The 26,169-nt window shown below is 49.2% G+C and overlaps 1 protein-coding gene across 1 annotated transcript in view; it reads right to left on the bottom strand.

Moving 5' to 3' along the window:
- Positions 1–23,651, bottom strand: part of Cdh3 (cadherin 3) — a 42,273-nt gene extending 18,622 nt beyond the window's left edge. Inside the window, exons 1-6 of the mRNA XM_055621232.1 lie at positions 23,558–23,651; positions 23,271–23,373; positions 2,379–2,461; positions 1,044–1,169; positions 730–885; positions 479–623 (exon numbers count right to left, since the gene is read on the bottom strand). Of these exons, the coding sequence (XP_055477207.1) occupies positions 479–623; positions 730–885; positions 1,044–1,169; positions 2,379–2,461; positions 23,271–23,373; positions 23,558–23,605 (661 nt within the window). The 5' untranslated portion in view covers positions 23,606–23,651. The remainder of the gene's footprint in view (positions 1–478; positions 624–729; positions 886–1,043; positions 1,170–2,378; positions 2,462–23,270; positions 23,374–23,557) is intronic.
- Positions 23,652–26,169: the final 2,518 nt, after the last annotated feature.

The raw sequence follows: 26,169 nt of genomic DNA, 5'->3' as shown, positions 1-26,169 counted from the left end.
CACACAATGTGTGTGCTTTCTTTCTCCTGTGCTGCTGGTGCCCAAAGCGTGACCATGCACCTGGCGTGTGCTCCGCCCCTGAGCTATGCCCTCAGCGGCATGCATTATTTCTAATCTTCATAATATTTCAAGGTCGATATGCACATTTGGATTGAGGCTCAGAGGTCATGAAACACACCTGACGTCACGGCCAGTAAATGACAAAGTCCGGATGCAAGCCTGAGCTTTGCAGCTCCCAAGTCTGGCCGAGCCCAGAGCTTTTGGGAAGGTTTCTAATGGGAATGCCGGAGCTTTGCAACAGGCCAAGCTTGCTCAGGGCTCATGGGGTGGATGAGTATGAGAGAGAGAGAGAGAGAGAGAGAGAGAGAGAGAGAGAGAGAGTGTGTGTGTGTGTGTGTATGGGATGAGTTCTAGGAATTAATCCCCGACTAGGTCCGGACCCGGCTGATCCAGAATAGCCCCTTCCCAATCTTCTCACCAGGCGTCACCCCCTCAAAAACACTCCCTCTGAAGATATCTTGAGTGAACTTGGGCTTGTTGTCATTCTGGTCTGTCACGATGATGGAGATGTTCATGGGCTCCTCCACAGAGGCACCGTTCTCGGATACCGCATGGCCAAAAAGCTGTGGGCACAGAGGTCTGGGGTCAGCTGGTGTCCCCTGCTCGCCAGGCCTCGGCTCGGGCCTACCTCGGAAAACACATCTACAATGGGTACTAAAGGTTACTCACTTCATACTTGACGATCTTCTCCCTGTCCAGTGGCATGGTCAAGAGCAACCAGCCTGTCTCCTTCTCTATGGTGAAGACGCCCTCAGGGGGACTGTCTGCCCCAGGCCCAGTGATGCTGTAGAAGAGCTTGGTGCCTCTGTCCTTATTAGATTTGAGCTGGAAACAAGATAAAATGACAGCTGCCTCACTTGGTGGCAAGAAGCCTTCTGCAGCAGCCTCCTAGACCCCACCCCACGCCAGCAGCAAGAAGCTTCAGTCTTAGACCTCTGGACAACAACACACTAGGGTTGCCCAGGCAGAAGGCACTGTCATACCTGATTCAGCCTCTGAGGGAAAGGACCCTTGCCATTCTCAGGGACTGATAATGGTGGCATCACCCACTCTCTTTTTCGTCTCCGTAAGAGGCGTTTGGGTGGGGAGCTCATTGCAGCCTTCCCTCTCTGCCAAGGAAAGATGTGATATGCTGTTAGCTTTTGCGTGGAAGGTCAAAGGAGTCAGGTGTGGAGACACACATCCATAATCCCAGCACGCAGAAGGATCAGGAATTCAAGTCAGCCTTGGCTACATAGCAATCTGAGGCCAGCCTAAACCACATGAGACCCTGTCTCAAAAGAACAGTAATAACATTTTTTTTTTTGTTCGTTTTTTTGTCTTTCTAGAGACAGGGTTTCTCTGTGTAGTGTTGGCTGTCCTGGACTTGCTCTGTAGACCACGCTGGCCTTGAACTCACAGAGATCCACCTGCCTCTGCCTCCCCAGAATGCTGGGAATCACAGGCATGTGCCACTACACCGGGCTCTAATAACAAACAATTTTTATTTAATTTTGTTGTTATGTTTTTACAGACAGGGTTTCTCTGTGGGATAGTCCTGTCTGTCCTGGAACTCTTTGTAGACCAGGCTGGTCTGGAACCCACAGATCCACCATACCTGGCAACAATTGTAATACAATACTAACAATAAAGGAAAAGGAAAGAGAAGAGGAAAAAAGCCTTTGTTGTTGTTTGTACATACACAGAGAATAATTTATCTAAACGTGTATGACGTATGGAAGGAAACTATGAAGGAAGAGAATCTGCTTACAGTGGTTGCCCTTCTCTTCTCAAAAGGGGTGAGTGGGCTACCAGCAGATGGAGACCAAGAGACTGCCTGACACATGGCTTCAAATATTTTAAAGTTTTGAACATTTGACTATACAAAAATTAAAAGACACCAGGAAGCTGGGTGTGAGGGCCTTTAATCCCAGTACTCAGAAGGCAGAAGCAGGCGGATCTTCGTGAGTTTGAGGCCAGCCTGGTCTGTACAGCAAGTTCCAGGATAGCCAGAGCTTCATAGAGAAGGAAAAAAAAAAATCCTAGAGGTCCATAAGATCAGCAATCCTGTGCTGAAATGGTCTGTAGCTGGACCGAACTGGAAGTAAGGTGCTGGAGGAACTAAAGCCTGGTGAGCTGGGTGATGGCAGCCCCACCCCTCTTCCCTGCCCCACGGGCTGCCTCTCTTGCGCCCCCTACTGGTCAGCTCCAGTCATTTCTCTGCTCGGATAAGCAGTGCTCAGCGCTGGTTGGCTGGAGTTCAGGAAGGGCTCTGGGCAGCAGCAGCCTCAAGGCAGTACCTCCTCCCCTTTGTCCTGAAGACAGACATGGCGTTTCACCTGGACTGTCCCACTATTCAGAATAGTGATTTCTCCGTTGTCAGAGCCATGCAGCTCATGTCCAGGGTATTCAGCCAATGCTACTGTGAGGAAAAGAGAAAGAGGGAATTAGAGAGCCGTCCCTTGACGGGATTAAGGACTACCGAGTACAAGTCTCAGACAGCACTTCTACTGTAGTCATTATTACCATTATTTAAAACTTCTTTTTCCCATTTGCACGTGCACGCCACATGAATGCAGGTGCCTGTGAAGGCCAGAAGAGGGAGTCGGATGCCCCAGGGCTGTGGTTACAAGTGATCGTAAACTGCCTGGTCCAAAAGAGTGTTGGGAACTGAACCCAGGTCTCCTGCAAGAACAGTGCACTCTAAGCCACTGAACTATCTCTCCAGCCCGACTGCTTTAGTTTCATTTTACATGTAGGGGCACTTTGCTTGCGCGTCTGTCTGTGCACCACATGCATGCAGTGCCCAAAAGGCCAGGAGAGGGCACTGGATCCCCCCGGTACTGAGACTGCAGGTGCTTGTGGGCTGCCGCGTGGATGCCGAGAAGAGCCAGGGCTCTTCACCACTGAGCCACCTCTCCAGCAGCTGTAGTTACCGACTACAGGTCACCGGCATAGCCCAACCCCTTTTCCTCTGTGTCGCTGGGGTCAAGCTCATGGCTTTGCAAATGCTATACTATTCCTTTGGTATGGAGTCACACTCCTAGAGGGAGGCTATGGAGAAGCTAGATGGCTCATGCCAGGCTGTTGGGAACTCGAAAGCAAGTAATCAGCCGGAGAGATGGTCAGCTGTAAGTGTGCTGGCTACTCTTTCAGAGGATCTGGGTTCAATTCCCAGCACCCGCACGACATGACTCTAGAAAAAGCAGCTCTCACACGCTCTTCTGGTCTCCATGAACAAGTTCGCATGTGGTGCACAGACATTCGTGCAGACAAAACACCCGTACGCATTAAATAATAAATAAAAGCCGAAGAAAAGTTAAAGTGTATTCACAAGGCCGGGCACGTAGCTCAGCGGTAGAGTGCTGTCTAACATACACAAGGCCCTGCGCTCAATTCCCACCACAAAAATAAATAAATAAATAAATAAATAAATAAATAAAAAGAGGCGCACGTTAAGATGTTCACAGCTGCCACTCGTCGTTGCTACAACTGGGAATGGCAGGTGTTCACGAAAGCAGCAGACCACGAAAGCCACACGGAGACACTGTGGCATCGTCCCATTTGCAATGACACATGCAACAAGGCGTGGATTCAAGAAGCAGCAGCTGAGAAGCAAAGCCAGTTACAGGGCAGGATGCATGCTTTCTGGGGAAGAGACCCCCCCCCCCACACACACACAAGAGCTTGTGGTCCAGACAGACCCTGTAATGAAAGACAGAGTAAAAGGAGAAAAACAAGCTTATTAACACATTCAGCATGTGACACACAGGCGAAGCCTCTGTGGACAGCGTGGAGAAATCAGAGGTTAAGAACGCTGGGCCTTCTTCCACAATGAACAGTGCGGTTCAGAGACGTGAAAGACAAAGGAAGCAGATACAGGGGCAGGAGGTTGCGACGGAAATCCAGGGAGCAAACTACTGCAGTGAGCTTTCTTTACTTTGTAAGACCTGGTCTCCAGAAAGGAGAGGTTATTTATTGCCTGACTTAGGAGGACTGTCTGGGAGGGTAAAAAGAGCCTTTTCCCGTCTCTGTATGCTTGCACCCACCCATCTTTATTTTCAATGCTAATATCAAATCCAGGTCTTGCACATGCTGGGTATATATCCCTTCACTTTTTGTTTTGTTTTTTAAAAAAGGCCAGGTCTCCTCATATAGCCTTGTAGACCAGGCTGGCCTTGAACTCAGCAAGTCTGGGAAAGCACTGAGATTAAAAGTGTGCACCACCATGTCTGGTTCTTTTGGTGCTTCTTAAATGCCTTTTGCTAAAACAAACAAACAACAAAAAGCCAAAAAAACATTTGTATCCACAAGGCATTTTCCAGGGCAACACATTTTGGTTTCCTGTAGTATGATTCCACGGTGTGAAGCTGGAAAACCGGCAGAGCCTACGGAGGCGGATGAAGTCAGCGGAAGGGGCAGCAGGGCTTAACAACCATAATGAGCCACCTGCAGCCCACAGGCATCCAGTGCCAGCTTTCGGGAGCCCCAGGGCGCACGCATCCAGGCAGATCCCCCTGGAAGGCTGGGATGGGGGCGGGGGTAGAGTGGAGATTGCTTGGAAATGGCCCTGCCCTGCCTCCTTGACGACTTTCTCTCTGAGGAGTCCTGGACTGACACACTCTGCTCGGAGGAGGAAGGGAAGAAAGGGGCCTGGGCTTGATTCCGTTCCAGAGGATCCCCGGAGCCCTGAGATCCATGGAGGGCCCTGTCTTTTATTCTGTTGTACACTTTTGCAGGCTCACCTGAGAAAATCTGCTTTGCCTTAGCCCTAGAAAGACCAGAAATGACTGATACAAAGACTAAATCACCTTAAACAGAGACACACTCCCTGGGCTGTGTATTCAGTTGAGCAAAGTGATACTTTTAGAGTTTTAAAGTTATACAGGGACATTCTTATGCTACGAAACAAAGGAAGCAGAATTTGAAATGACATGTAGGGCAAAGGCAACTTCGGACAGAAAAAAAACAAAACAAAACAGCAAAGGACAAACCAGACACTACAGAAGGCTGCGAGAAAGGCAGGGAACCTAGCTCCGTGGTAAAAAAGCACATGCCTAGCACAAGAGACCTTGGATTTGATTGCCCAGCTCTCAAAAAACAAACAAGCTCTCAGAGATGGGTGTTCTCATTGTGTAGGCTACATGAAAAGAGCCTAGGATAGATTGTTAACACACGTTAGAGCGATGTGCTTCCCCGCTACAATGTTCACATTTGTACTTGAGCACTTATTTTGACTTTCTTTTTCTTTCTTTTTTCTTTTCCTTTTGGTGGCAATAGGGATTGACCAGGACCTCATATATGTTAGGCAAAAACTCTGTCACTGAGCTATACCCCTACCTAGTCCAGATAAGCACCTTTTTTTTGGGGGGGGGGTATCAAGACAGGGTTTCCCTGTGTACCTTTGGTTTCCCCGGAAACTCACTCGATAGCCCAGGCTAGTCAGCCTCAAACTCAGAGATCCACCTGCCTCTGTCTCTGAGTGTTGGTGTAAAGGCGTGCACTTCCTACCTCCTGGCCAGATATGCACTATGAAAACTCTATTCGAGGGCTGGAAAAATAGCCCAGTGGTTACAAGCCAACCAATTAGAAGAAGTGGAGTTCAGATGCCAGCATCTATCTATTCAGGCGGCTCACAAACATCTCTAACTCCAGCTCCAAGGGACTTGATAGCCTCTTCTGGCCTCTGTGGGCACCCCCCTCCCAAATAAAATGGAAAAACAACAATAAAAAATTGAAAAAAAAATTCTCTGAAAAGCAACTCAAGAAAAGAAATAGGCTTCTGGGCAGAGAACCCTGCAGCTGTGACAAAGATAAGACTTTTTTTTATCACAGACGCTTCTGGATTCCCACGGTGCTGACTGTGTCAGTTATTCAGAACGCTGACAATATTTGCCAGGCACGGTATCATGCCTGCAACCCCAGCATGTGGGAGGTGGAAGCAGGGCAGGCAGGAGTTCAGTGTCTTGTCAATGTGGGTTGAAGGCATCCCTTATCCCTGAGATAAGGTTGTTCTTATCTCAGAACAACAACAAACACAAAAACTTAACTGTCACTTTCCTCTCCCTGTCCCTGAACCAAAAGACAGCCTCCGGCTGGCGCAGGTGTGCCAGTGATTTCTTTCTCTCCAGCAGTTGTCTCACTCCTCCAGTTACCCGGCGGGAACTAATGACTCCCTCAATACTCAGAAGTCTTCAGCCCCCCAAACTCTGAAATCAGCCATACCCACAAGGACACAAGGAGTGAGTAAAAGGGAGGGGGGGGGAAAGGAGAAAAAAATAACAAAACCAAAATTTATTATCTCTACCCCCAAGGAGCATACAGCACACCCTGCTGCTCAGCCTTGGCATTTCTGCTCTGGTACATGGCGCTGGGCCCTAGCATCTCAGTGTCCAGGCCGTCCACCTATGCTCAGAGGGGACAGTGCCACCATCAAGCAGCCAGCCGTCATGCACTATGATGATGTCTTGGCCTACCCTGCAGACTACATATTCAAGGCGCCTCAGCTCCAACCCACTTTCAGCAGGAAGCAGAACACAACCCAGGGGCAGGAATCCAGTCAGGCAGGGACATGCTTCAAACGCCCACTGTGATGGAGACACTCAGCTAAGCGTTTTCCTCCCCAGTCCTGGGAAGTATATCACCTGCAAGATATGCATGACAGCTCCCAACCCAACGATTCGGTAATAAACAAGAAGTTGTAGGGGTTCGGGGATGGGAGGTTCCCTGATCTGCCCCCAGGAAACAGCTTCAGAGAGAGAGAGAGAGAGCCCCAACCACTAGAAGGCATCAGAACAGATTTCAAATCTTGAAGGCGGTGTGTGATAAAGACTATTCTACACACGCTGCTTATCAACCGCATGCCTAGGCAGACGGTGTGAGCGTGCGGATGGTCAGTTTACTGATCTAGAAAGCCGGGAACAATAACGCGTGCCTGGTCCAGGAGAAGCCGTCAACAGTATGCACAACTAGCCAAGGTGTCTCTATCTGTCCTGGTTTCTATCCCCCAACCCATGTGTTGTATATGTGTATGTGCATGGTCCATACAGGTGAAAGCGTGGGTGTGCTCATAAGCATGCATGTGACTATCAATAATCAGGTGCCTTTTCGCTCTCTACCTTATTGCCTTGAAAACAGAGTCTTTTACTGAACAGGCTGACATCAAGCCCTCAGGATCAGCCGGTCTCCACCCTCAATGCTGGTTAGGTTACAGGCACACACAACCACGCCACACACACTTTTATGTGGGGGTTCAAAACTCAGGTGTTCATGCTTGCAGAACAAGCACTCTTATCCACCAAGCCATCTCTCTGGTCCCCTCTTTCTTTTTTGAGATAAGGTTTGCTATGGAGCTCAGGCTGCCCATGAACTCACTACGTAGGCTAGGCTGGACTTAAACTCGTAATTTTCCTACCTCGGCCTTCATGTACTCGGACAACAGGTGTATGCCACCATACCCAGCTGGAATTTTTATTTTTAAAAAGATTTAAATTTTCTATGTGGAGGAGTGTTTTGCCTGAACGCACAAGTGCACAAAGTGCCAGCAGAGGCCGGAAGAGGGCACTCGATGCTCTGAAACTGCAGCTAGTGACAGTTGTGAACAGTCACATGGCTGCCCAGAACTGAACCTGAGTCCTCTGTAAGAGCAGCCGGCGCTCATAACCCCTGGAACATCTCTCCAGTACTCACCCTCTCCAGAGCTAATCTTTGCTAAACCACAGAAAATAATACACCTCCCGATCTAAAAGCGCTAGCTGCGACTGAACAAGTACAGAAGGGAGAGGCAGCTGCCCAGTGCCCAAGAACACAGAAAAAACCGGCTCAGTCTGCCTCTGGAAAGGGCTGTTTGGGGGGTGGGGGGGCTCCGGCTCGCTGTGGGAGGCGGAAGACGGACATTTCACAGACATGCTGGGAGAACACGAGTTCTGTGAGAACATGAGTCATTTTCTTTGCCAGTCAGGCATCATGGAGAAACCGCTGAGAGGTTAAGCCCGGAGGGCAGATCATTACAACTTCCTTCCCAGCGCTTCCTGGAACCTGTGGCTTTGTGCCACCATCTCAGGAGAAAGCTCATCCCAAAAGCAGGTCTCATCCTACTTTGGCCTCACCTTCCTCAGAGAGAGAAGATGCCTGTTCCTGGCTGTGGTAGCTTTGCGAGGCCACACACTTTAGCTGACACCCCGGTGGCATGAATGGGCTTGTGTCACACTCTTTCTGTAGTGAGTTGATGAGCACCAATGGACACATGACATAATGGTTCAAACTCTAAGACTGGAGAACAAAGGCCTAAACATAGTCCTGGCTTCCACACCCACCTGAGGCCTCGGTCATCTGACTGCTTGCAGCCTGTTTTTCCCACAGGGATTTGGACAAGGGGAATGAACTTGAGGAAGCCTTGCCCACTGGACCCAGGGAAACTGACAACTTTCAGCAGAACCAAAAAGATCGAAGCCCGAGTTTCTACTCTTGATAGGAGACACTCAATGGAACCTGAGGTCCCTGGCTTAGGTTCAAAACTCCTTTTTAAAAGCCATTTTGTGAAGCCTGGCCTCAGATCTTAAAACTGACACCACTATAAAACTTGGGCAAGAAGAGTCTGGTCTCTGGGGAACTAGATCTGTGGAAGAAAGGACGCTTTCTAAATAGATTTATGCAAACTGATAGATGTCTGCTTCTCCTTAGATCAGAAAGGCCCAGACCCCCTTCCCTCCCAGCCCCAAGGAAACACCGCTGAAAGGGGGATTTGACTTCTCAGCCCTAACAGGAAGGTGGTACATAGCTTCAGTTATGTTAGACTCATCTCTCTGAGGACCAAAGACCCAAAGATCACTCCTCGCCAGTTTCCCTGCTTGATCAGGGCATGGCCACGGGGCAGCCATGAGAGGCAGCCATGAGAGGGGCAGGAGAGAGTGCCTTCAAAGCCTCTGTTCCAGTGTGTCTTGTATCTGCCTCATAAAGCAAACAATCTTCTGAATGAGACAGGATAAGGGAGCTCAGCGGAAAGCACGTGGAACTGGCTGGAAAGACCCTGGGATTTTCCTAAGTAAAGCTGCACACTCGCACACGCACACACGCGCACACGCACACACGCGCGCGCACGAACACACACAGAAATACTAATTAAAAGGCCAAGTGTTAGGGACTACTACCGGAGAGCCAGGCACTGCTATACACTGCTGGGACAAGGGAGAATGGGAACTGGCACTTTTCTATCAATTAAAAAAAATCCATAAGTAAGCCAGGTATGGTGCCAGAAATCATAGCACATGCGGCAGCAAAACCAAACCAAACCGAAGCGAACCAAACCACCACCAAAGCAAAAAAACAACAAAAAACCCAGACTTTCGAGGATACTCAAGTCTGTTGCCCGAATAGGAGAAAATTGAAGGGCTCAATAACCTTTTAATGAAATGCTTAATTAGGCTGCATTACAGGCACTGAAGTGTCTAAACTATAGCCTCAAATACTATAAAAGAAACCCCCCCAAGGGAAAACAGTGCTCTACAAAGAAGAGAAAAGGTCACAAAGAGCCATTTATAGTACCCGTCCAACAATTATACAATATTAATAGTTTCACACTGCACAAATAATGAGAGATGGAGTCAAGCCCCGGAACCAAGAAGGTTCCCTGGCTTTGAACCCTAACCATTAGGCATCTTCCAAACAAAGAAATACCACGATGGCTGGTTGTGGTGGCACATGCTTCTATATACTAACCCTGAAGACAAGAGGAGAATTAAAAAAACAAAAACAAAAAGATGGCAGTGAAAAGAACGATGAGCAAGACTGGAACTGAGCAGTCTAATGGGGAAGGACAGAAAAGCATGCTGGGAATGCAGGCCAGTACGCAGGCGGCTGGGAACCCCAGTGCTCTTGATTGATCCAGAAGCTGCCCTAGGGCATGCTGGGAGCTCCATCCCCACACTTGCTTCTCTGAAGTTAGTCTCCAGCACACTTTTGGGGTGTGCTTCTTTTCCAGAGCTTCCATAGTGGACAGGACGGACGTCCAGCGCGAGGTGCTGGAGGTGTACCTGACGCTGTCTTCTGGACACCTGAAGGGGTCGTGTGCCAAGGCTGGAGCTGCAGAGGAAGGCACGCCCTCCCAGCAGTGGCTTTATAAACAAAGGCGATGAGCTCCTGCAGGATCTACGCTAGAGTGAGCCTAGGCAGCAGAATGCCCTCATTTCTGCACAATTTGCCCTAACCTGACCTTGCAGAAAGCCTGAAGTCACTTGAAGCCCTAAGCCTGGAGCCACACTCCAGCTTCGTAGTCTAAAAGTACTGGGAAACTGGGAAAGTTGGCCTTGGGCACTGCACCTGATGTGCCACACCTCAAGAAAGACTTGGACGGAAATAAAGGGAGATGAATTTGGGAGAACAGGTGAAAAAACAAAACAAAACAAAAAAACAACAACGACAAAAACAAACAAAAAGGAGCCTTCTTAAAAAATGCAACAGTGTTTGAGAAAACGAAATGACATCCTCTTCTGGTTTGAAACTCCGTCAAATCATGTGCCACTGATTTTAGGGTGAAAAACTAAAAATCTCGCTGGACAAGGGTGGTGTGCCCCTATAACCCAGAACTTAGGAGGTGGAGATGGGGATCAGAAGTTCCAGGTCATCAGTTACAGAGCACTCACATTCCTGTAACTCTGGTTTTCGGATTCTAACGCCTTCACCTGGCTTCCACCAGCACTCACACGCAAGTGATACACACATAGACTCACAGAGGCATCCATTTGTGTAACAGTCTCCTGGATCAAAACATTCCATCCTTCAGGGGAGCTCCTTGAGCAGGAAGGTAAACAACTCAAGTTACCTTCAGGAAGTTCCTGAAGCTGACTAGATTCATTAGGGCCCTCCCTGCCGGAGTAAGCAGAGCCCAGCTGCAAAGACCCACTCGTAGGCAAGCGGAGCTGCCTGGGAAGAGTAAACCTCAGGGTCCTCTGGAAAGGACACTATCTAACTTGTCTGCAGCCTTAACACTGTGTCTGGTGCCCATGGAGATCAGAAGGGGCACTGGAGCTCCTTAAGAATGACTGTGAACCCCATCATGTAGGTACTAGAAATTGAACCTGCATTTTCTACAAGAACGGTCAGTGCTCTTAATGGCCGGGCCATCTCTCTGGTCCCTGATACCTCTATTTTACAAATAAGAAGCTAAGGTGCAGAAACTAGTTAAGCACTCTGACCAAAGAGCCACAGCTAGTAAGTGAACAAACAGATTCAACTCAGGTCCAGCGATGCTGGGATTACATGTCATACTACTGACATACTTTACGTAAACCTCAATTATAGAAATTTGAAACGATTCCACAAAGTTCCCACTTGTGTGCAAAGTTTAAAGACAGACAAATTCCTTGTGTGAGAAGACTAGAGTGATGGCTCAGAGGGGAAAGAGTCCTTGCTGCTCTTGCAGAGGATCTGGGTCTGGTTCCCAAGCACCCACATGGTGGTTCACAACCATCTGTAACTCTAGTTCTTAGGGATCTGATGCTCTCTTTTGGTTTTCCTAAAAAACACAGAAAATAAATCTTAAAAAAACAAAACAAAACCTACAAATCCCAAATTTCTTTTCAGTCACACAATTGCTAAGCTGCAGAGACTGCGGGGCTGTAAAGCTTCCAGCTGCCCCGAGCCATGCACACAGTTCACATTTGCTCATATGGAAACATGCGTCTCAAATCATGGGTGTTCTGAATTATTTGAGGCTTTCTGGAATGCACCCTTTACCTCAGTGGCCTGCGAGAGACTGTCTACCTCAGCACTATCTAGGATTAAGAAAGAATATATAAATCTCTTTCAAGGGAAAAATAAGACCAGAAGTGAGTGTTTGCCTTAAGAACGGAAACCAACTTTTACTGAGCAAAAGGCAGGAGCCTAAAGAAAAAATTGGGGGGGGGGGGAGGAGAATACATTTTCTTTCTTGCTCTGTTTGAACCACACTCTCAAGCTCTGAGAAGTCTCGGGAGATGATGCCGGCATGAATACACTTGGCAGTTTACTTCTCAGTCACACAATTTTAAACTATCTTGATTTTTGGCGATTTTGGACGCTTTTGAAACATCCATATAATTGAGTCATTAAAAAAAAAGTTTACTGTGAAAACTCGCAGCAGAGTCTGGCCGTAAAAAGCTGTTTGTCTGGCTGGGGTTAAGACGCACAGTTCACTCTGTCATCTTTCGGCTGCTGTCTTTCCTAATAAGGCGACTCCTGATAGCTTTTTTAAAATCTAAACACTTCACAATTTTCGTGCTAACTCCTTCCTACCACCACATCTGTAAGAGATAAAAACAGAGGGCTGGCTCAAATAAATCATGTCCCATCCACCACTGGAAGACTCCAGAGTGGTTAAATCAAGATAGATGTGTGTTTCTCAATCTGGAAAGATGCCTGCATCTCTGAGCTAACAAAGCAAGCTGTACAGTAACGTGTACGCATGACATAGTCCAGTTGTTCAAAAATTCCTCTATGTGTGCTCACGTCTTTGTACAGAAAAAGATCTACAACGGGGCCATGGAGATGGCTTAGCCAGGAAATGAGCTTGCTGCCAAGACTGACGACCCAGGCTCAATCCCCGGTGCCCACACTGCAAAGATTTCGAAAACCTGACTCCAGCACGTTGTCCACACACACAAAGAAAAGGTCTTAAAAAAAAATTAAAAAGGTCTACAAAACAGGACTGTATTAACCCACTAACTGTGCTTGCCCATAGCAAGTAGTAGCCAGGAAAGAGAACCACCCTGAATTTATTTATGATTTGCTGCTACTGACAGGGAGTCATGGCTGCTAAGCCCAAACTCTGTGTCTACTAAGATCAAGCATGACCTGGGGCAGGGTGTGTGTGAGAGTATGTGTCACTTAATCGACTTCAGTTCTGTTGCCTCAGTGTTTGAGACTTTAATGAGCTAGTACATACCAAGCGCTTAGAGCCACGCCTGTCACGTAGAAAGTGCTGCACTTTTTCCTATAAAGATGTTTGAATCTACAAGGAACATATGCATGTGGATTAATTAAAAATCTCAGGGGTTGGAGAGACAGTAGCAGTGAAGAGCTCTTCCCAAAAATCTGAGTCTGGCTTCCAGCACCCACATCAGGAGGCTCACAACTGCCCGTAACTCCAGCTCCACAGGATCTAAAGGCTCCGGCACATACCCACACACAGACACAAAAACATATACGTGATTGTAAATAAAATAAATCTTAAAAAACAAAACCACCCAGTCTTATATAAATATAAAACAACATAAATGGGGGCAGGTGATTAACACATTAAAGACTCCCCAGGGAATTTTGATTATCAGCCAAACATGCAAATGATTGGCACAGAGGCCAAAGGCAGGGATGAAACAGTGGGAGTAGGGTTAAGACCAAGCTGGGGACTGCAAGAAAATTCTGGAATGGGGCAAAGACCATAAAAAACAAGGGGTTGGGAGTCTGTTGGGAAACTGGGCTGAGGGACTCCATAGGGAGAGGGGAAGGGTGTGGACCTGGCGTCCTGTTCTGGCTTGTCTGTGGGGATCCCACAAGCAGGTATTTACCCCATGGATGAAGGTACAAGATAGGGCTTGTCCTGTAAAGGCAGCTCAGCCCGCAGCCAGACTGAAGCAGGCTACTCAGGATGTGCCGGGGGCACGGAGCCTTCAGCAGACCCTCCAACCGTCTCTCTAATTATGTAAGCAGAGTCTTATGTCCTCGTGGCCTAGGCATTCTCAACCTCCAGGTCTGAAGCTGAGCCTTAAGAGGAACTTGCCTCAGATCACAGTTTGGGGTGAGTGTCCTGTTTTCCCTTAAGTGTCCAGGTTGTGTACCACAGGTCTGTCCCTCTAGACCAGCTTCACAAGAATCTAAAGGAATTTGGGGACACGGGGAACATGATCTTGTCATACAGTCCAGGTTGGTATTAACTCGTGATCCTCCCACCTCAGCTTCAAGCACCAGGATGACAGACCTGTGCTTCAGGCTCAATTTAGATGACATTTCTTATTTCTCTGCAAGATGACCAAATACAGTGAGATGGGTGAGCGCCTGCCACAAAGCCTGATAGCCCAAGTTTAATACCCAGGACCTACATGCAGAATCAGCTCCTGCAAACTGTCCCTTGACCTCTAAGTACTTGCTATGGCACACGTGCACGCTCACACATGTAACATGTAACAGTAACAACAGAAGATAGATCAGGCAAGGTGCTGTGGTCCTCATGTTTGAGAAAGGAAGCCAGGCTTGGTAGGACATGCATGTAATTCTACCAACCAGGAGGCAAAGGTAGGAAGGCCTCCAGTACCAGGCTAGCCTGTGTTACAAAGCAATACTCTGCCTCAAGAATTAAGAGAGTCTTTTTAGAAATATGTACATGTACCCCTATAGGCATAATTCTAGGGGATCAAAGACTTGCTAATCATGCACTCTACCACTGAGCTAGCCAGACCTCTGAGGCAGTCTATTTATGTATTTATGTCTATTTATGTCTTGCTATGTAGAGCAGGCCGCTCTGCCCCACAATCTTCCTGCCTCAGACTCTTGAGTACTACAATTACAGGCATGAACCATCATGCCTAGCTTCCAGGCTCCCTGGCATGTGCCACAATGCCTGGACCGTAAGCACTCTCAAATGAGCAAAGATGGGATCCGGAGGCTAAAGAGGGAAAGGAAGGCCTTCAATTACACCTCCTCAGTCTCGAGCTCTCCATTCAAGCCCTGAGGGGTAGCAACCCACTGTCTCTCCTCACTGAGTCAGGTTCTCCCACTAACTGGCTGTGTGGCCCTGAGCCTTCTCCTTTGATGCTAGTCAGGGACAAAGACAAAGCTGTGAGTTTAGAGAACTGGTCAAAGAGAACGAAAGCTGTTTGCTGGGCTTGTTTTCCTGGGATACTGTATTTCTGAGCAGCTCGGCAGGACCAGGCTAGCTGCAGCTGGCACACTGGGCAGCTACGGTAATTTGTAGGGCCACTGATGTTGATGCTCCCAGGAACCCAAAACCATGAGTTCTAGAATTGTGTAGTGGAGGAGAAAAGGAGGAGGGGCTTCAAGCTCTACTACCCAGGGCCAAGGAGGAGAGAAGCAGAAGATGAACAGCAGCCAGTGGCCACAGCTGCTAAGAACGTCAGCTTGACCCCTGTCAGGCCTGGTATCTGAACCCCACCCCCCATTCCTAAAGGAGACGCCAGAGCTGTCGGATACAAGTGTTCGCCCCCACCAGTCCAGTTCCTGGTGATTAACACAAGCCAGGGGAGGGAACAGGAATTCAAGGCTCTTGATTCAGAAGTTAACTATTTCCAATCTTCCCCTAGCTCGTCTGGGGCCAGGGGACTTCGGAATCGCTTTCCCTTACCACTTGGATTCCCACGTGGTTCTATTTCCGGGTGTTCAGAGCCTGATTGTACAACTTTCCAGTAGACCACCTTCGGCGAGTTACAAAGTTACCAGCGTAGGTTTCCAGTCCAGCTAAATGGGGCCAATTCCACCCGCCCCGGAGCTTTTTAAAGGAGGATTAATGGGGCTTATTACATCAGTACAAAGTGTGATTCTGGAATGCAGTAGCTCTCAAGAAGGGGCACTCAGAGCCAAGCGAGTCAGTGGATGGAAGTGCTTGCCACCACGCCTGGCAAACCAAGTTTGATCCCTGCATCCCAGGGAAGGTGAGACCTGGCACTCAAAAGTTGCCCTCTGACCTCCACTCATGTGCCCAGGTACACATATGAACACCCAACAAACAAATACATGTAATAAAAATAAGAGATGGTATTTAGGCTGGTGGATTTTGAACCTTTTCTTGGCAGTTCCTCTGCCCAAATCAATGAAGTGAGGGGTGAAGGTTAATGCAAAAAAATGTCTTCTGGTCTGAGAAAAGCCAGGGAGAAGGGGGTGGGGCAGAGCAAAGCGTGTGTGCGTGTGTGTGTAGGGGGGACAGCGGCACTGGATTAGGGTCAGTATCTTGCCTTAAAGGAAGACAGCAAGGAGGGTATGGCCGCCTTTGCTGCGGCTCAGACAGTCCTAGACAGCTCTCACTGTCCTCCCCGCCTCACACTCACCAGACATATGAGATGTATTTAGGGGCTGGAGAGGTGGCTCTGCGGTTAAGAGCACTGGCTGGTCTTCCAAAGGACCCAGGTTCAACTCCTAGCACCCATACAGCAGCCCACAACTGTCTGTAATTCCAGTTCCAGGGGAATCTGATGCCCTTACAGACATACATGCAGGCAAAACACCAATGTACATAAGTACATTATTTTAAAAAATGCATTTAAAGTCCTGGAACCCAAGCCATTACCTGCAGGAACATGCCCTGTCATCTCTCGTGTCCAATACTCTAGCCCAGTTCTTTCCTATCCTCTAGCTAAGACATCACTTCCCATGGGTCCCCTTCCTAGTGACTCCACAGTATTCTCTTCAAGTCTCAGTTCCTATCCCACTCCAATCCTTATTCTGCCTGTCTAGCATTTTGTACATTTGTTCACTAATGTATTCCAAGACCAAAACAGTACCTGGCACACACCTGTAATCCCAGCACTAAGGAAGTTAAGAGACTCAGGACTAGCCTCGGCTACACGGTGAAAGCCTGTCTAACATGGGGTGGGACACGGGGGTAGGAGTTGATGATGATCAGCAATTACACCCGGCTGGCGATTGACCAGCTGCGCTCACAAGAAGCTCTAAGTCTTCCTTGCCTCTGAATACCTCACACTAAGAACATGCCCAGGCATTTGTGGGCCGAATGACCATTTCAGGTTGGCTTTAGATCTCAGACACTCAGCTGCTTCTGTAGTGAGGGACGGTAAACTTGATTTGACCATGGGGCAAAATGAGAAAGCTGCTGCCCTCCTTTGCCTCTGGCCAGGATAAAAAAAAAAATCTCTCCCTAAAAAGCCACAGCCCTTGTCAAGTTTTTTTGTTTGCTTGTTTGTATTTGTTTTTTTAAAGACAGGATTTCTCTGTGTAGCCTTGGCTGTCCTGAATTTGCTTTGTAGACCAGGCTGGACTTGAACTCACCGCAATCCACCTACCTCTACCTCCCAGAGTGCTGGGATTACAGGCATTTGCCACAATGCCTGGCTCCCCTCAGGCTTAGTGATGGTTTGAATGAGAACGATTCCCATAGGCTCATATTTAAATGTCTGGTTCCCAGTTGATGGAACTGTTTGGAAAGGTTTACAAGGTGTGGTCTTGTTGGAGGACATGAGCCACTGGGAATGGGCTTTGAGGTTTCAAAAGCACACACCAGGCCCAGTCTCTCTCTCTGCCTCTTGTTTATGGGTCAGATATAAGCTCTCAGCTACTGTTACAGCACCATGCCTGCTGCCTGACCTCACACTCCCTACCATGATGGTCACGGACTAACCTCTGGGACTATAAGCAATTAAATGCTGTCTTTTAGAAGCTGCCTCGGCCATGGTCTCTCTTTACAGCAACAGAACAGCGACTAAGACAGCCTTCCTTCCTACTTTGGAGGAAAGGGAGCAACCTTTAGCTTAACAGCAAACAGTAGCAAGAGAGTCTCTTCCAAGGCACAGGCCAAATACATACTAAAAATCTGCTGCCTCTTTACCACTAGGCCAGATGAGAAACCAGTCTGGGAGGGCAGGAGCATCCAGAAGACACCTACTGAAGGACAGAGGACAACATCAGCTTGATTCACGACCACACGGTACTGGGGTGCACAGGTGACCCCGGGTCAACCCAGCAAATGAATTCAGCAGAGGACGAGAACATTCACGGGCCAGGCACAGTGGCTCACGACTTTAATCCCAGCACTTGGGAGGCAGAGGCAGTTAGAGCTCTATGAGTTCAAGGTCAGCCCAGTCTGTACTGAGTTTCAGGCCAGCCAGGGATACATTATGAGACCCTGTCTTGAAAAAATGTTCATGAGGGAATAGGGAGTCGCAGCTTAGTGGCAAAGAATCTGCCTAGCACACACAAGACTCTGATCATCCCAGTAAGAGCAAAGAGGCGGGGGGAAGAGGGAAGGGAGAAAGGCGGTACAGAATACTACTCCTAACTGCCAAGGAACGGACAGAAACCGCTTAAGGGCTCATCGAGAGACTTGCAGAACCACATGTCCACGTAATGGAGTACAACGGTGAGACTCAACTGCCCTCACACCCAGAATCATAGAAAGGATCTTGGTATGGGCAAGGAAAGACGCCAGACACAAGAGCAAATATCTGATACCTTCTTTAATGCAAGGTCTCACTATGCAGTTCATGCTGGCCTTGAACTCAGGATTCTCCTTTGCTTTTGCCTTCGGTGCTGGAATTACAGCCACACATCACCACTCCCAGGTTAAATGAACTTTCCTCTCTGTTTCTTATTATTACATTACTTATTTAGTTCATGTGTGTGCGCGTGTGAGCATTACAGCATGTGCACACACATTCAGGTCATAGGACAACTTGCAGTTGTAAAGTCTTGCTTCCTACCACGTGTGTTCCAGGAACTGAACTCAAGTTTGGCAGTAGATGTCTTTATCTGCTGGGCCATCTCATTGGCCTATTTGTCTTTTGAGACAAGATCATATAGATCTATTAGTTCCTGAGTACTGAGGTTACAGGGAGAGTAAAGCACGCCTGACTAGGACTCATATATAAAGTTCTAATGCAGGTAAATTAACCTACGGTGTAAGAAGCCACAACAGTAGTTATCTTAAGAGAAGGGTGTTGGAAGGCAAGGGGCATCTGAGTTACTGGTGATGCCATCTTGGTCTGTGTGCTGGTAAACAGGCAGCTTGTGCTGGTGGTGTCAATAGTTACTTTGGTACTTAGCGCAACATATTCTTTTCTTAAAATCACTTTTATCTAGTTAGTTATGGCAGGGGGAAGAGGGAAAGGCACGTGACCCGGTATGCATATGGAGGGCAGAGGACAACCCGCAGGAATGGTTAAACTCTTCCATCATGTGGGTCTCAGGGACCAAACTGAGGTCACTGGTCTCATCACCGAGACCCTTAACCGCTGCCATCTTGCCAGCCCTCAATGTGTGTTATTCTTCAACAGCAAGTCTGAACAGAAACCTCACTCATCTTGGCAGGGGAGGCTTTTTCCTGCTCCTATCCCAACCATCCTCCAAATGTTCCAAAAAAAACTTTAGCTTCTGGCCCTAGCTACTCGGTGTCCATTCTAAGATGCCTTCCTGATGCAGTATGGGAGGTGAGAACACCCTCCTGGGTAACCTAGGAACAGAGTGCTGGGAGAGGAGGTGACTAGAGGTTTGAGACCTGCTCCCCTGACACAATGGATGGTTGATCCCGGGCAGAGTCTTCAGCAACAAGCCCTCCCCTCTACCGAGCGAGGAAGGCAGCTGGCTGGGCTCCAAACCCCAGGTCCCTACCATTCATTCCTCTGAGGCAGATTTATGGGGCTATGGAATCCCCTTGGGCTATGGAGGCAGCCAATCAGAGTTTATATCCCGGACTTACTGCTGACCGCCTCAGTTAGTCCATTTTATGTCTAAGGGGAAGGTACCAACACCTGCTTTGTTGGCAGCCGTAGCACTGAAATACAGTTTACCCCAGCCTGGAAGCTTTCAAAGACAGGGGCTCCGTTTCACTCACTGCTTTAGGTACGGTTCTAGAACAGACCCTGAAACTCACAGCTACCATTTACATGTTTACTGAGGGAATGAAGCAACTCTAAAGGGTGGCTTTTATACCAAAAGCTGAGCTAAACACGGTCATCTGGAAACCAAGTCAGGCTCAGTCAAGCTCACTAGTGAACCTTGAAGCCTCCTATGATTTTAGCTTTCAATCTTACCCAAAGGCTTCCTAAGCGCTGGAGACAGCTGAGGGGGTTGGGTCACAATGAAGTCCTGAGTGCCTGTGACCCATGTCATCAAACTGTTTCTCTCAATTGCTCGGATATCAAGGATGGATAAGGTGGCTGTGGTCCATTACTTCTGACCACTGCACTCATACCCTACAAATTCCCACCTCTCACCTCTGTCTCTGCTCTCAGATCACACGTGAAGGACGAGGGATCCCCCATCGGGAGGGTCTAGAATAGGAACAGGTCTGTTCCCTTCCTTCCAGACTAACTTCTCTGCTAAAGCTCCTAATACTAGGACTCTTAGAGATGGTTTTCCTGTGGAAAATCCTACAATAAAAATATCTGACTAACTGAGCATGGTAGTGCACACCTTTAACCTTAGCAGGTGGATCTCTGCGAGTTCAAGGGCAGCTTGATCTAAATAGTGAATTCTAGGGCAGCCAGGGTTACACAGTGAGAAAGTCTCCAACCAACCAACCAACCAACCAACCAAGACTAAGTGCCCACAGGAGTAGGGATTGTGACTGGTGGCTGTGAGAGTCAAAACCCAGAATTCTGATCCTTTCTTCCATACGTTCATTCAAATCCTAGCTGGGCTCTGCAACGATGACTGTGATAAAACCACAGCCACTGGAGTTTCTTTTGTAAAATGGGTTGACCAGCTGGGTATGAGAGGCAGAGGCAGGCAGACTTCTTGTGAGTTTAAGGCCAGCCTGATAGTTCCAGGCTAGCCAGGGTCACAGGATGAGACCCAATCTCACAAAGGAGCCTTGCTTTTTTCCAATGGGCTTACAGGGCCTTGGGCAGGCCAGGGGAAGTAAAAGTTCTGTTCTGTCTGGGTGCCTTGAAGATGCTTATGAGCTGCTGAGCAAATTAAAACCAGGAAGCTGAGCCTCTGCTTCTCCATGTCGAAAACTTTGGGCAGGGTGTTGCTATCGGGTTTCTTATGTTCCAACTCTAGATTAAAACCCCAAAGTGTTTAACATCCACCTTACCTGCTTCAAGGGAATGCTAGGAGGGCAGAGCAAGCTCAGAGTTGTAGAAGGGCTTTGAAGAGGAAGGCACGCACACAAACAAAGCATTAATTATACCAGATCATGTCTTTGAGCTCAACATCACAGCCGCTTGTAATATTCATAACCAGAGGCAAGGAGGGAGGACTGTAACATGGAAAGTGCTGGTTGTTCGGGCGAACTTGAGGCTTTGTATGTACCCGCAAGATAACCCTTTCAACCTTGTCCCATCCAGGGCCTTGTTTCAAGAATGGGGAGCTAGGGTCGGAAGTAAGACATTTAGCAGCAACTGAGGAAATATACTGAGGAATGAGACCTGCATATTTCTGTTGTTGTCAGGGGAGTTTCATTTATTTAAAAAAATTAAAATTTAGTTTTACATTGCTAAGTATCAACCCAAGGCCTCATTTTGCCACTGAGCCATGTATTGTATTCTATTTATTTACTTATCTCTTTTTGGTTTTTCGAGACAGGGTTTCTCCTTGTCACAGCTCTGGCTGTCCTGGATAGTCTTCGTAGACCAGCCTCACCGATATCCGCCTGCCTCTGCCTCCCAGGTGCGAGGATTAAAGGCGTGTGCCACCACGACGGGTTAAGAGGCAGACTCCTGGGCTTTTACCTAAGTGACTTCCCCTTTCCAGGGAAAAATGCACCCAAGAGTAGAGTTTGCAGGGCCAACTCAGGCCCCGACAGGCACATTAGCCCACTCTTAGCTTTTTAAACCAGGTGTGTTCTTGGCACAAACCTACTATTCTCACAACCGTAAACCAGACATCCGAGAAGGCAGAATTTCCTCAGAAAGGTTAGAAATCCGTGACATCACCAGGGAAGCACTGGCCAACTCTACCATGTAATCAAAACCTCCAGCTGCACTTCCCCATACAGCCTCGAGCCAAGCGAAGTGACAGCTAATCTGAGATTGTTTGCTTCAGTAAGAAGATAAGACACTCACAGCTCAAAGCCATACCTGCTCTCAGAATACAGCAGAAAATGTGACAATGGGGGCGGGGGCGGGGAGGTGGGCTTGGCAGAGATCTGGTTAGCCAGAGAGCTTCCTTAGGGAGCCGGAATTGGATTTGGGGCCCTGCCCAGGTTAACATTTTTACAGGCTGGCTCAGTTGCAGTTAGCCAGCCAGTAATAAACCCATGTGCAAGAATTTAAAGTTTATGAGGCATGGCCTCTTAATGCCTGGGCTCAGGCTCCCTACAGCCTAGCCTTTAAGGAACCTGGCCCGGCCTGGGTGTTAATTGTTTTGTCAATCCGCTGAGTTAGTTCAGAAGAGTTTTGTTTGTTTGTTTTCTTAAGGCTTTCTACAGACTCGAGGGCCTCACTTCTCTTTTGCAGAGACAAAGGAGAGTCACTCTGCCTCAGCTTTGACACCCCCGTATCTAAGCTGTGGACATGTGTACTAGGGTGAGAAGTATTCGATGGAAGCCCTAGGAGGTGCTGGGTGGCGAATGTTTGAATGTTTTGAAAGTCGTCAAAACTACAGGTCCCCTCCCCAGAAAAATGCATGCAAAAGTTCTCTTGAACTCCACTCTATCCACTCCACTCTATTCCTGGTTTGAACAACTTGGGTTTAAGCTACAGAGAAAACCCCGTTGTCCTCTCCAGTCAAGAGCCCCCCACCAGCTGGCAGATGCCCCAGCACACTGGTTCTCAGCACCAAAATGACCCTCCACTTTCAAGTTTTTGAACTTGAGTGGGGAAAAATCGAAACAGAAAGATCAAAATGTGCTTTGATCGCTCATTCACTCGCCGGCTTGGGGCACAGATGTGTGCCGTCCCCCCCCCCCACCCGCCCTCGAGACTCAAGTGATCTAACATCCTAGTACCAAGATGCTTTAAGTGCGGGACCTAGGTGTCCCCCCCCCCACGAGCATAATGGCCTCCGCCCAGGTGTGCCAGGCCATTCGCAGGCAGGCAGCAGGGGCGCAGGCCCTCCGGGAAGGGCAGGGTTAAGAGTGCATTCCAGCTGCCCGGGAACAAGGGGGGCGGGGAGGGCAGCCCAGAGAAGAGAAACAGACCCGGTCTGTCTGTCGGGAGACACAAAAGCACGGTTCACAAAGGGGGCCCGAGAGGGGCGAAGGGGGCTGCCCGGGACGCGGTTCATCCCCACACCTGCGCGGGGGTTGCGGGAGGAATGTGCACCGCGCATTCCTCGGCTGTGGCCGGGCGGGAGAGTTTTCCACGTCGGGGCTGGGTGAGGGGCTCAGCCGCGAGGCACTGAGAGGTCAAGACAAGCAGCAGCTGCGGGGCCAAGGGGATGGTGGACGTCCGCGGGCGCACCGCTGCGCAACCCAGACCAGGAGCCGCTTTCCGAGCCTCCTCGGGAGGTGGGGCGGCTCCGGGCGTCCCCAGCTCCGGTCCGGACGCCCTCGGAAGGGCCGCGGTAAAGCGGACCACGTGTGGTCTTACACACCGTGATGCCCAGGCAGGCTGGCCCCGGGAGGGTCTTACCTTTCCCCAGCGCTTGGCTGGCCTCCAAGGCAGTTCCTCCCACCTCCAAGGTCACTTCAGCCTCCGGGTAGGGCTCGGAGGCCACGCTCGGTAGCCAGCAAACCTGCGTCCGAGGGCAGGAGGGGGAAGAGGGAAGCTGAGTCACAGGCGTGCCTGGTTCCGCACAGCCATCCTTGGGAGTCCTCAGTGGGCCCCCGGGACCACCTTCTCTCCAGGGAGCACAGCCCTAAGGTTCCCTCCGACGCCCGCCCTCCAGGGAGCAGTCCCGGTTAGGAGCACCGCAGTACCTGGAGCAGGAGGAGCACGGAGGCGAGAGGCCCGCCGAGGGGCCCCATGACCGCAGGGAGGTAGGTGGAGAGGCCGCCGCGACGGTGGGCACGCGCTCCGCGAGGCGCCCGGCGCAGCTCTGGGCACCGCGACTCGACCGAGCCCGCGGGAGGAGGCCAGGTGCGCTCAGGTAGCTGCTGATTGGCCCGACGTCACGAGGCCCCGCCCCCTCGCAGGTGGGGCCGAGGGCAGCCCGCTGGAAGGCGCTCGCTGGTCCTCCCGGGTGCCCTCCCGCGTCCTCTCTGCGCTTTTGGAACTACTCCTGAAGGATAATACCCCGTGGCCCTCGCAGGTCCTGGCTTGGATGGAAAAATAATGTAGCAAAACAAAACCGCCAATCCACTCCACCTCAGCCTCTGCAGCTCGGGAAGACAAATATTCCATTGCTGGCAGCTACAACGGAAAGAAAAAAAAAAGTGGAGACGCATCTGAAACCCGACAGAAAACAGAGGCTCCCCATTCATGCTGCCAGAGGCGCTGTGTTCAAAGCTGTGATGGAGGCAGGGCGTGTCTTCACACCATCTACAGCCGGGCCTGCCCTCTTCGCCTCTCTCCACCTCCCACGGGAGCTCGCTGGGAGAGCTGGGGTTTTGAAACTGGCATTGTGGTCTCAAAGGACCGCGGCACATACGATCTGATAGACCTTTGAGAGAACAGTTACTTCCGTCTGCAGCTGCACAAATGGAAGGAAGCCTGTAGAGAAAGCCCCAGAGTTTGGAAGCCATAGTAACTTCAGAGAGCTTGAGGTAGGGAACTGATTATTAGTTATTAGGCCCTTTATTTCCCAGAATCCCCCGATATAAATGCGTTCTTCCCCCAAATATCAGTTAAATGTAAACAACAGGAGATTTTAATCTTATTACGTGTGTATGTGTGTATGGGCCCATGGCACACGTGTGCAGGTCAAGTTTGTGAGGTTGTTTCTCTTGTTCCAATTTTAAGTGCGTTCTGGGGGTTGAGTTCGGGTCGTCAGGGTCGTGCTTAACCTGCTAACCCACCACTTTTGCTCCTCAATTTTTTTTTTTTTTTTTTTTTTTGAGGCAGGGTCCCACACTGTCGTCTCAGGCTGGCCTTGAATTCATCACAAACCCTCTGTCTCAGTCTCCTAACTGCTGGGATTAAAGGCATGACCCACCATGACCAGCTTAATACAAAATGACTAGCTTTTTTATTTTATTTTTATTATTTAAATCTAACGTATATCTTAGGCTGGCTCTAAACTCAACATACAGCTGGGGATGGCCTTGAATTTCTGAATCTCCTGCCTCAGCCTTTCCTAGTACCAAGATTACAGGCTTGTATCTCCATCCTGCTTTAGATGGTTAATGGGAGTTGAACTCTTGGCTTCGTGCATGCTAGCGGGTCTATCAACTGAGCTACAGCCCCGGTCCCAAATTTTATTGTCCTGAGATACTGTACATAATCTAAAAACTACCTGCTGTGTAATGCTTATCCCTCGGAAGATGGCTCTCCTGGTGGACCGGTGCTTGTCCCCCTGTGTTGCTCTTTCAACTGTATTGGACAAGATGGCTGTCCTCCCTGAGGCACACAGGGTCACACAGGTCCCTGGCAGGCCTAGGCTCTAACTGCCCTACTCCACATGCCTTTCCTGCCTTTCCTCTATATAGGCAGCTCCCCCCACCCCTGCCCTGCCTCTCTCTGCACATGCCAGGCAAGGGCTCTACCACAGAGCTGCAGCCTCAGCCCCGGATGTCCTTATTCTCTGAGCTCTCCCCATCTTCCATTGCTCCCCAGAGAACCCCAGGATGATGCCTCTTCTTTCCCCTGTTGTCTCCTCCATCTAGCTCAGCTTGCAAGGTTTATTTATAGGTTTTGTTGTCCGTCAAGTATTAACCTGAACCTACCTGTCCTTTGTACAGCACGTCTCTGGCTGAGCAGTGGAACTTGTGATGTAATCAGGCCATCACTGGCTCTACTCATTCTACTAGATGGGCCCTAGACTTGGGTACCCTAACTGGGACAGAACCCTTACCTGTCCATCTGTCACTGCCACTATTTTGACCCCTACCCTCTACGGTACTGTACTAGATCCAGGAGTTGGGGGGGTGCTTTTAATCCCAACAAAGGTTGTAGAGGCAAGATGATTACTGCAAGTTCAGGTACAGCCTGCACCACATAGTGAGCCTTTGTTTCAAAACAGGTGGGTAGAATAGAGGAAATGGCTCAGTGGCTAATGTGCTTTGGTAAAAGTCTCATGTTCAAATCCTCAGGACCCATGTAATGTGGAAAGCAGTGGCCCATCTGTAAAGGGTCTCCTATGGAGAGGTGGGAGGACAGGAGACTGTAAGGAACCTATCAGGCTAACTAGCTTATACAGTGTCAAAACAAAGACCCAGTCTCAGAGATTGTCCTCTGGCCATGCATGTGGCCTTTACTCATACATGGACATGCAACTCTCTCTCTCACACACACACACACACACACATACACACTGTACTCGGCTGTGTTACAATTAAATGAATATGTGTACTTGAGGATTAAACAGATCAAGTATTAAAAACGCTGAACTCAGGAGCTGGCACGGAGCAGGGGCCCAGCGTCGTCCGTATTA

The sequence above is a fragment of the Psammomys obesus genome, unplaced genomic scaffold (assembly GCF_907164565.1).
Source record: "Psammomys obesus unplaced genomic scaffold, mPsaObe1.curated_primary_1811, whole genome shotgun sequence".
NCBI lineage: Eukaryota > Metazoa > Chordata > Mammalia > Rodentia > Muridae > Psammomys > Psammomys obesus.
The sequence above is the reverse complement of the archived record's forward strand: the minus strand, read 5'-3'. Positions and strand labels throughout refer to the sequence as shown.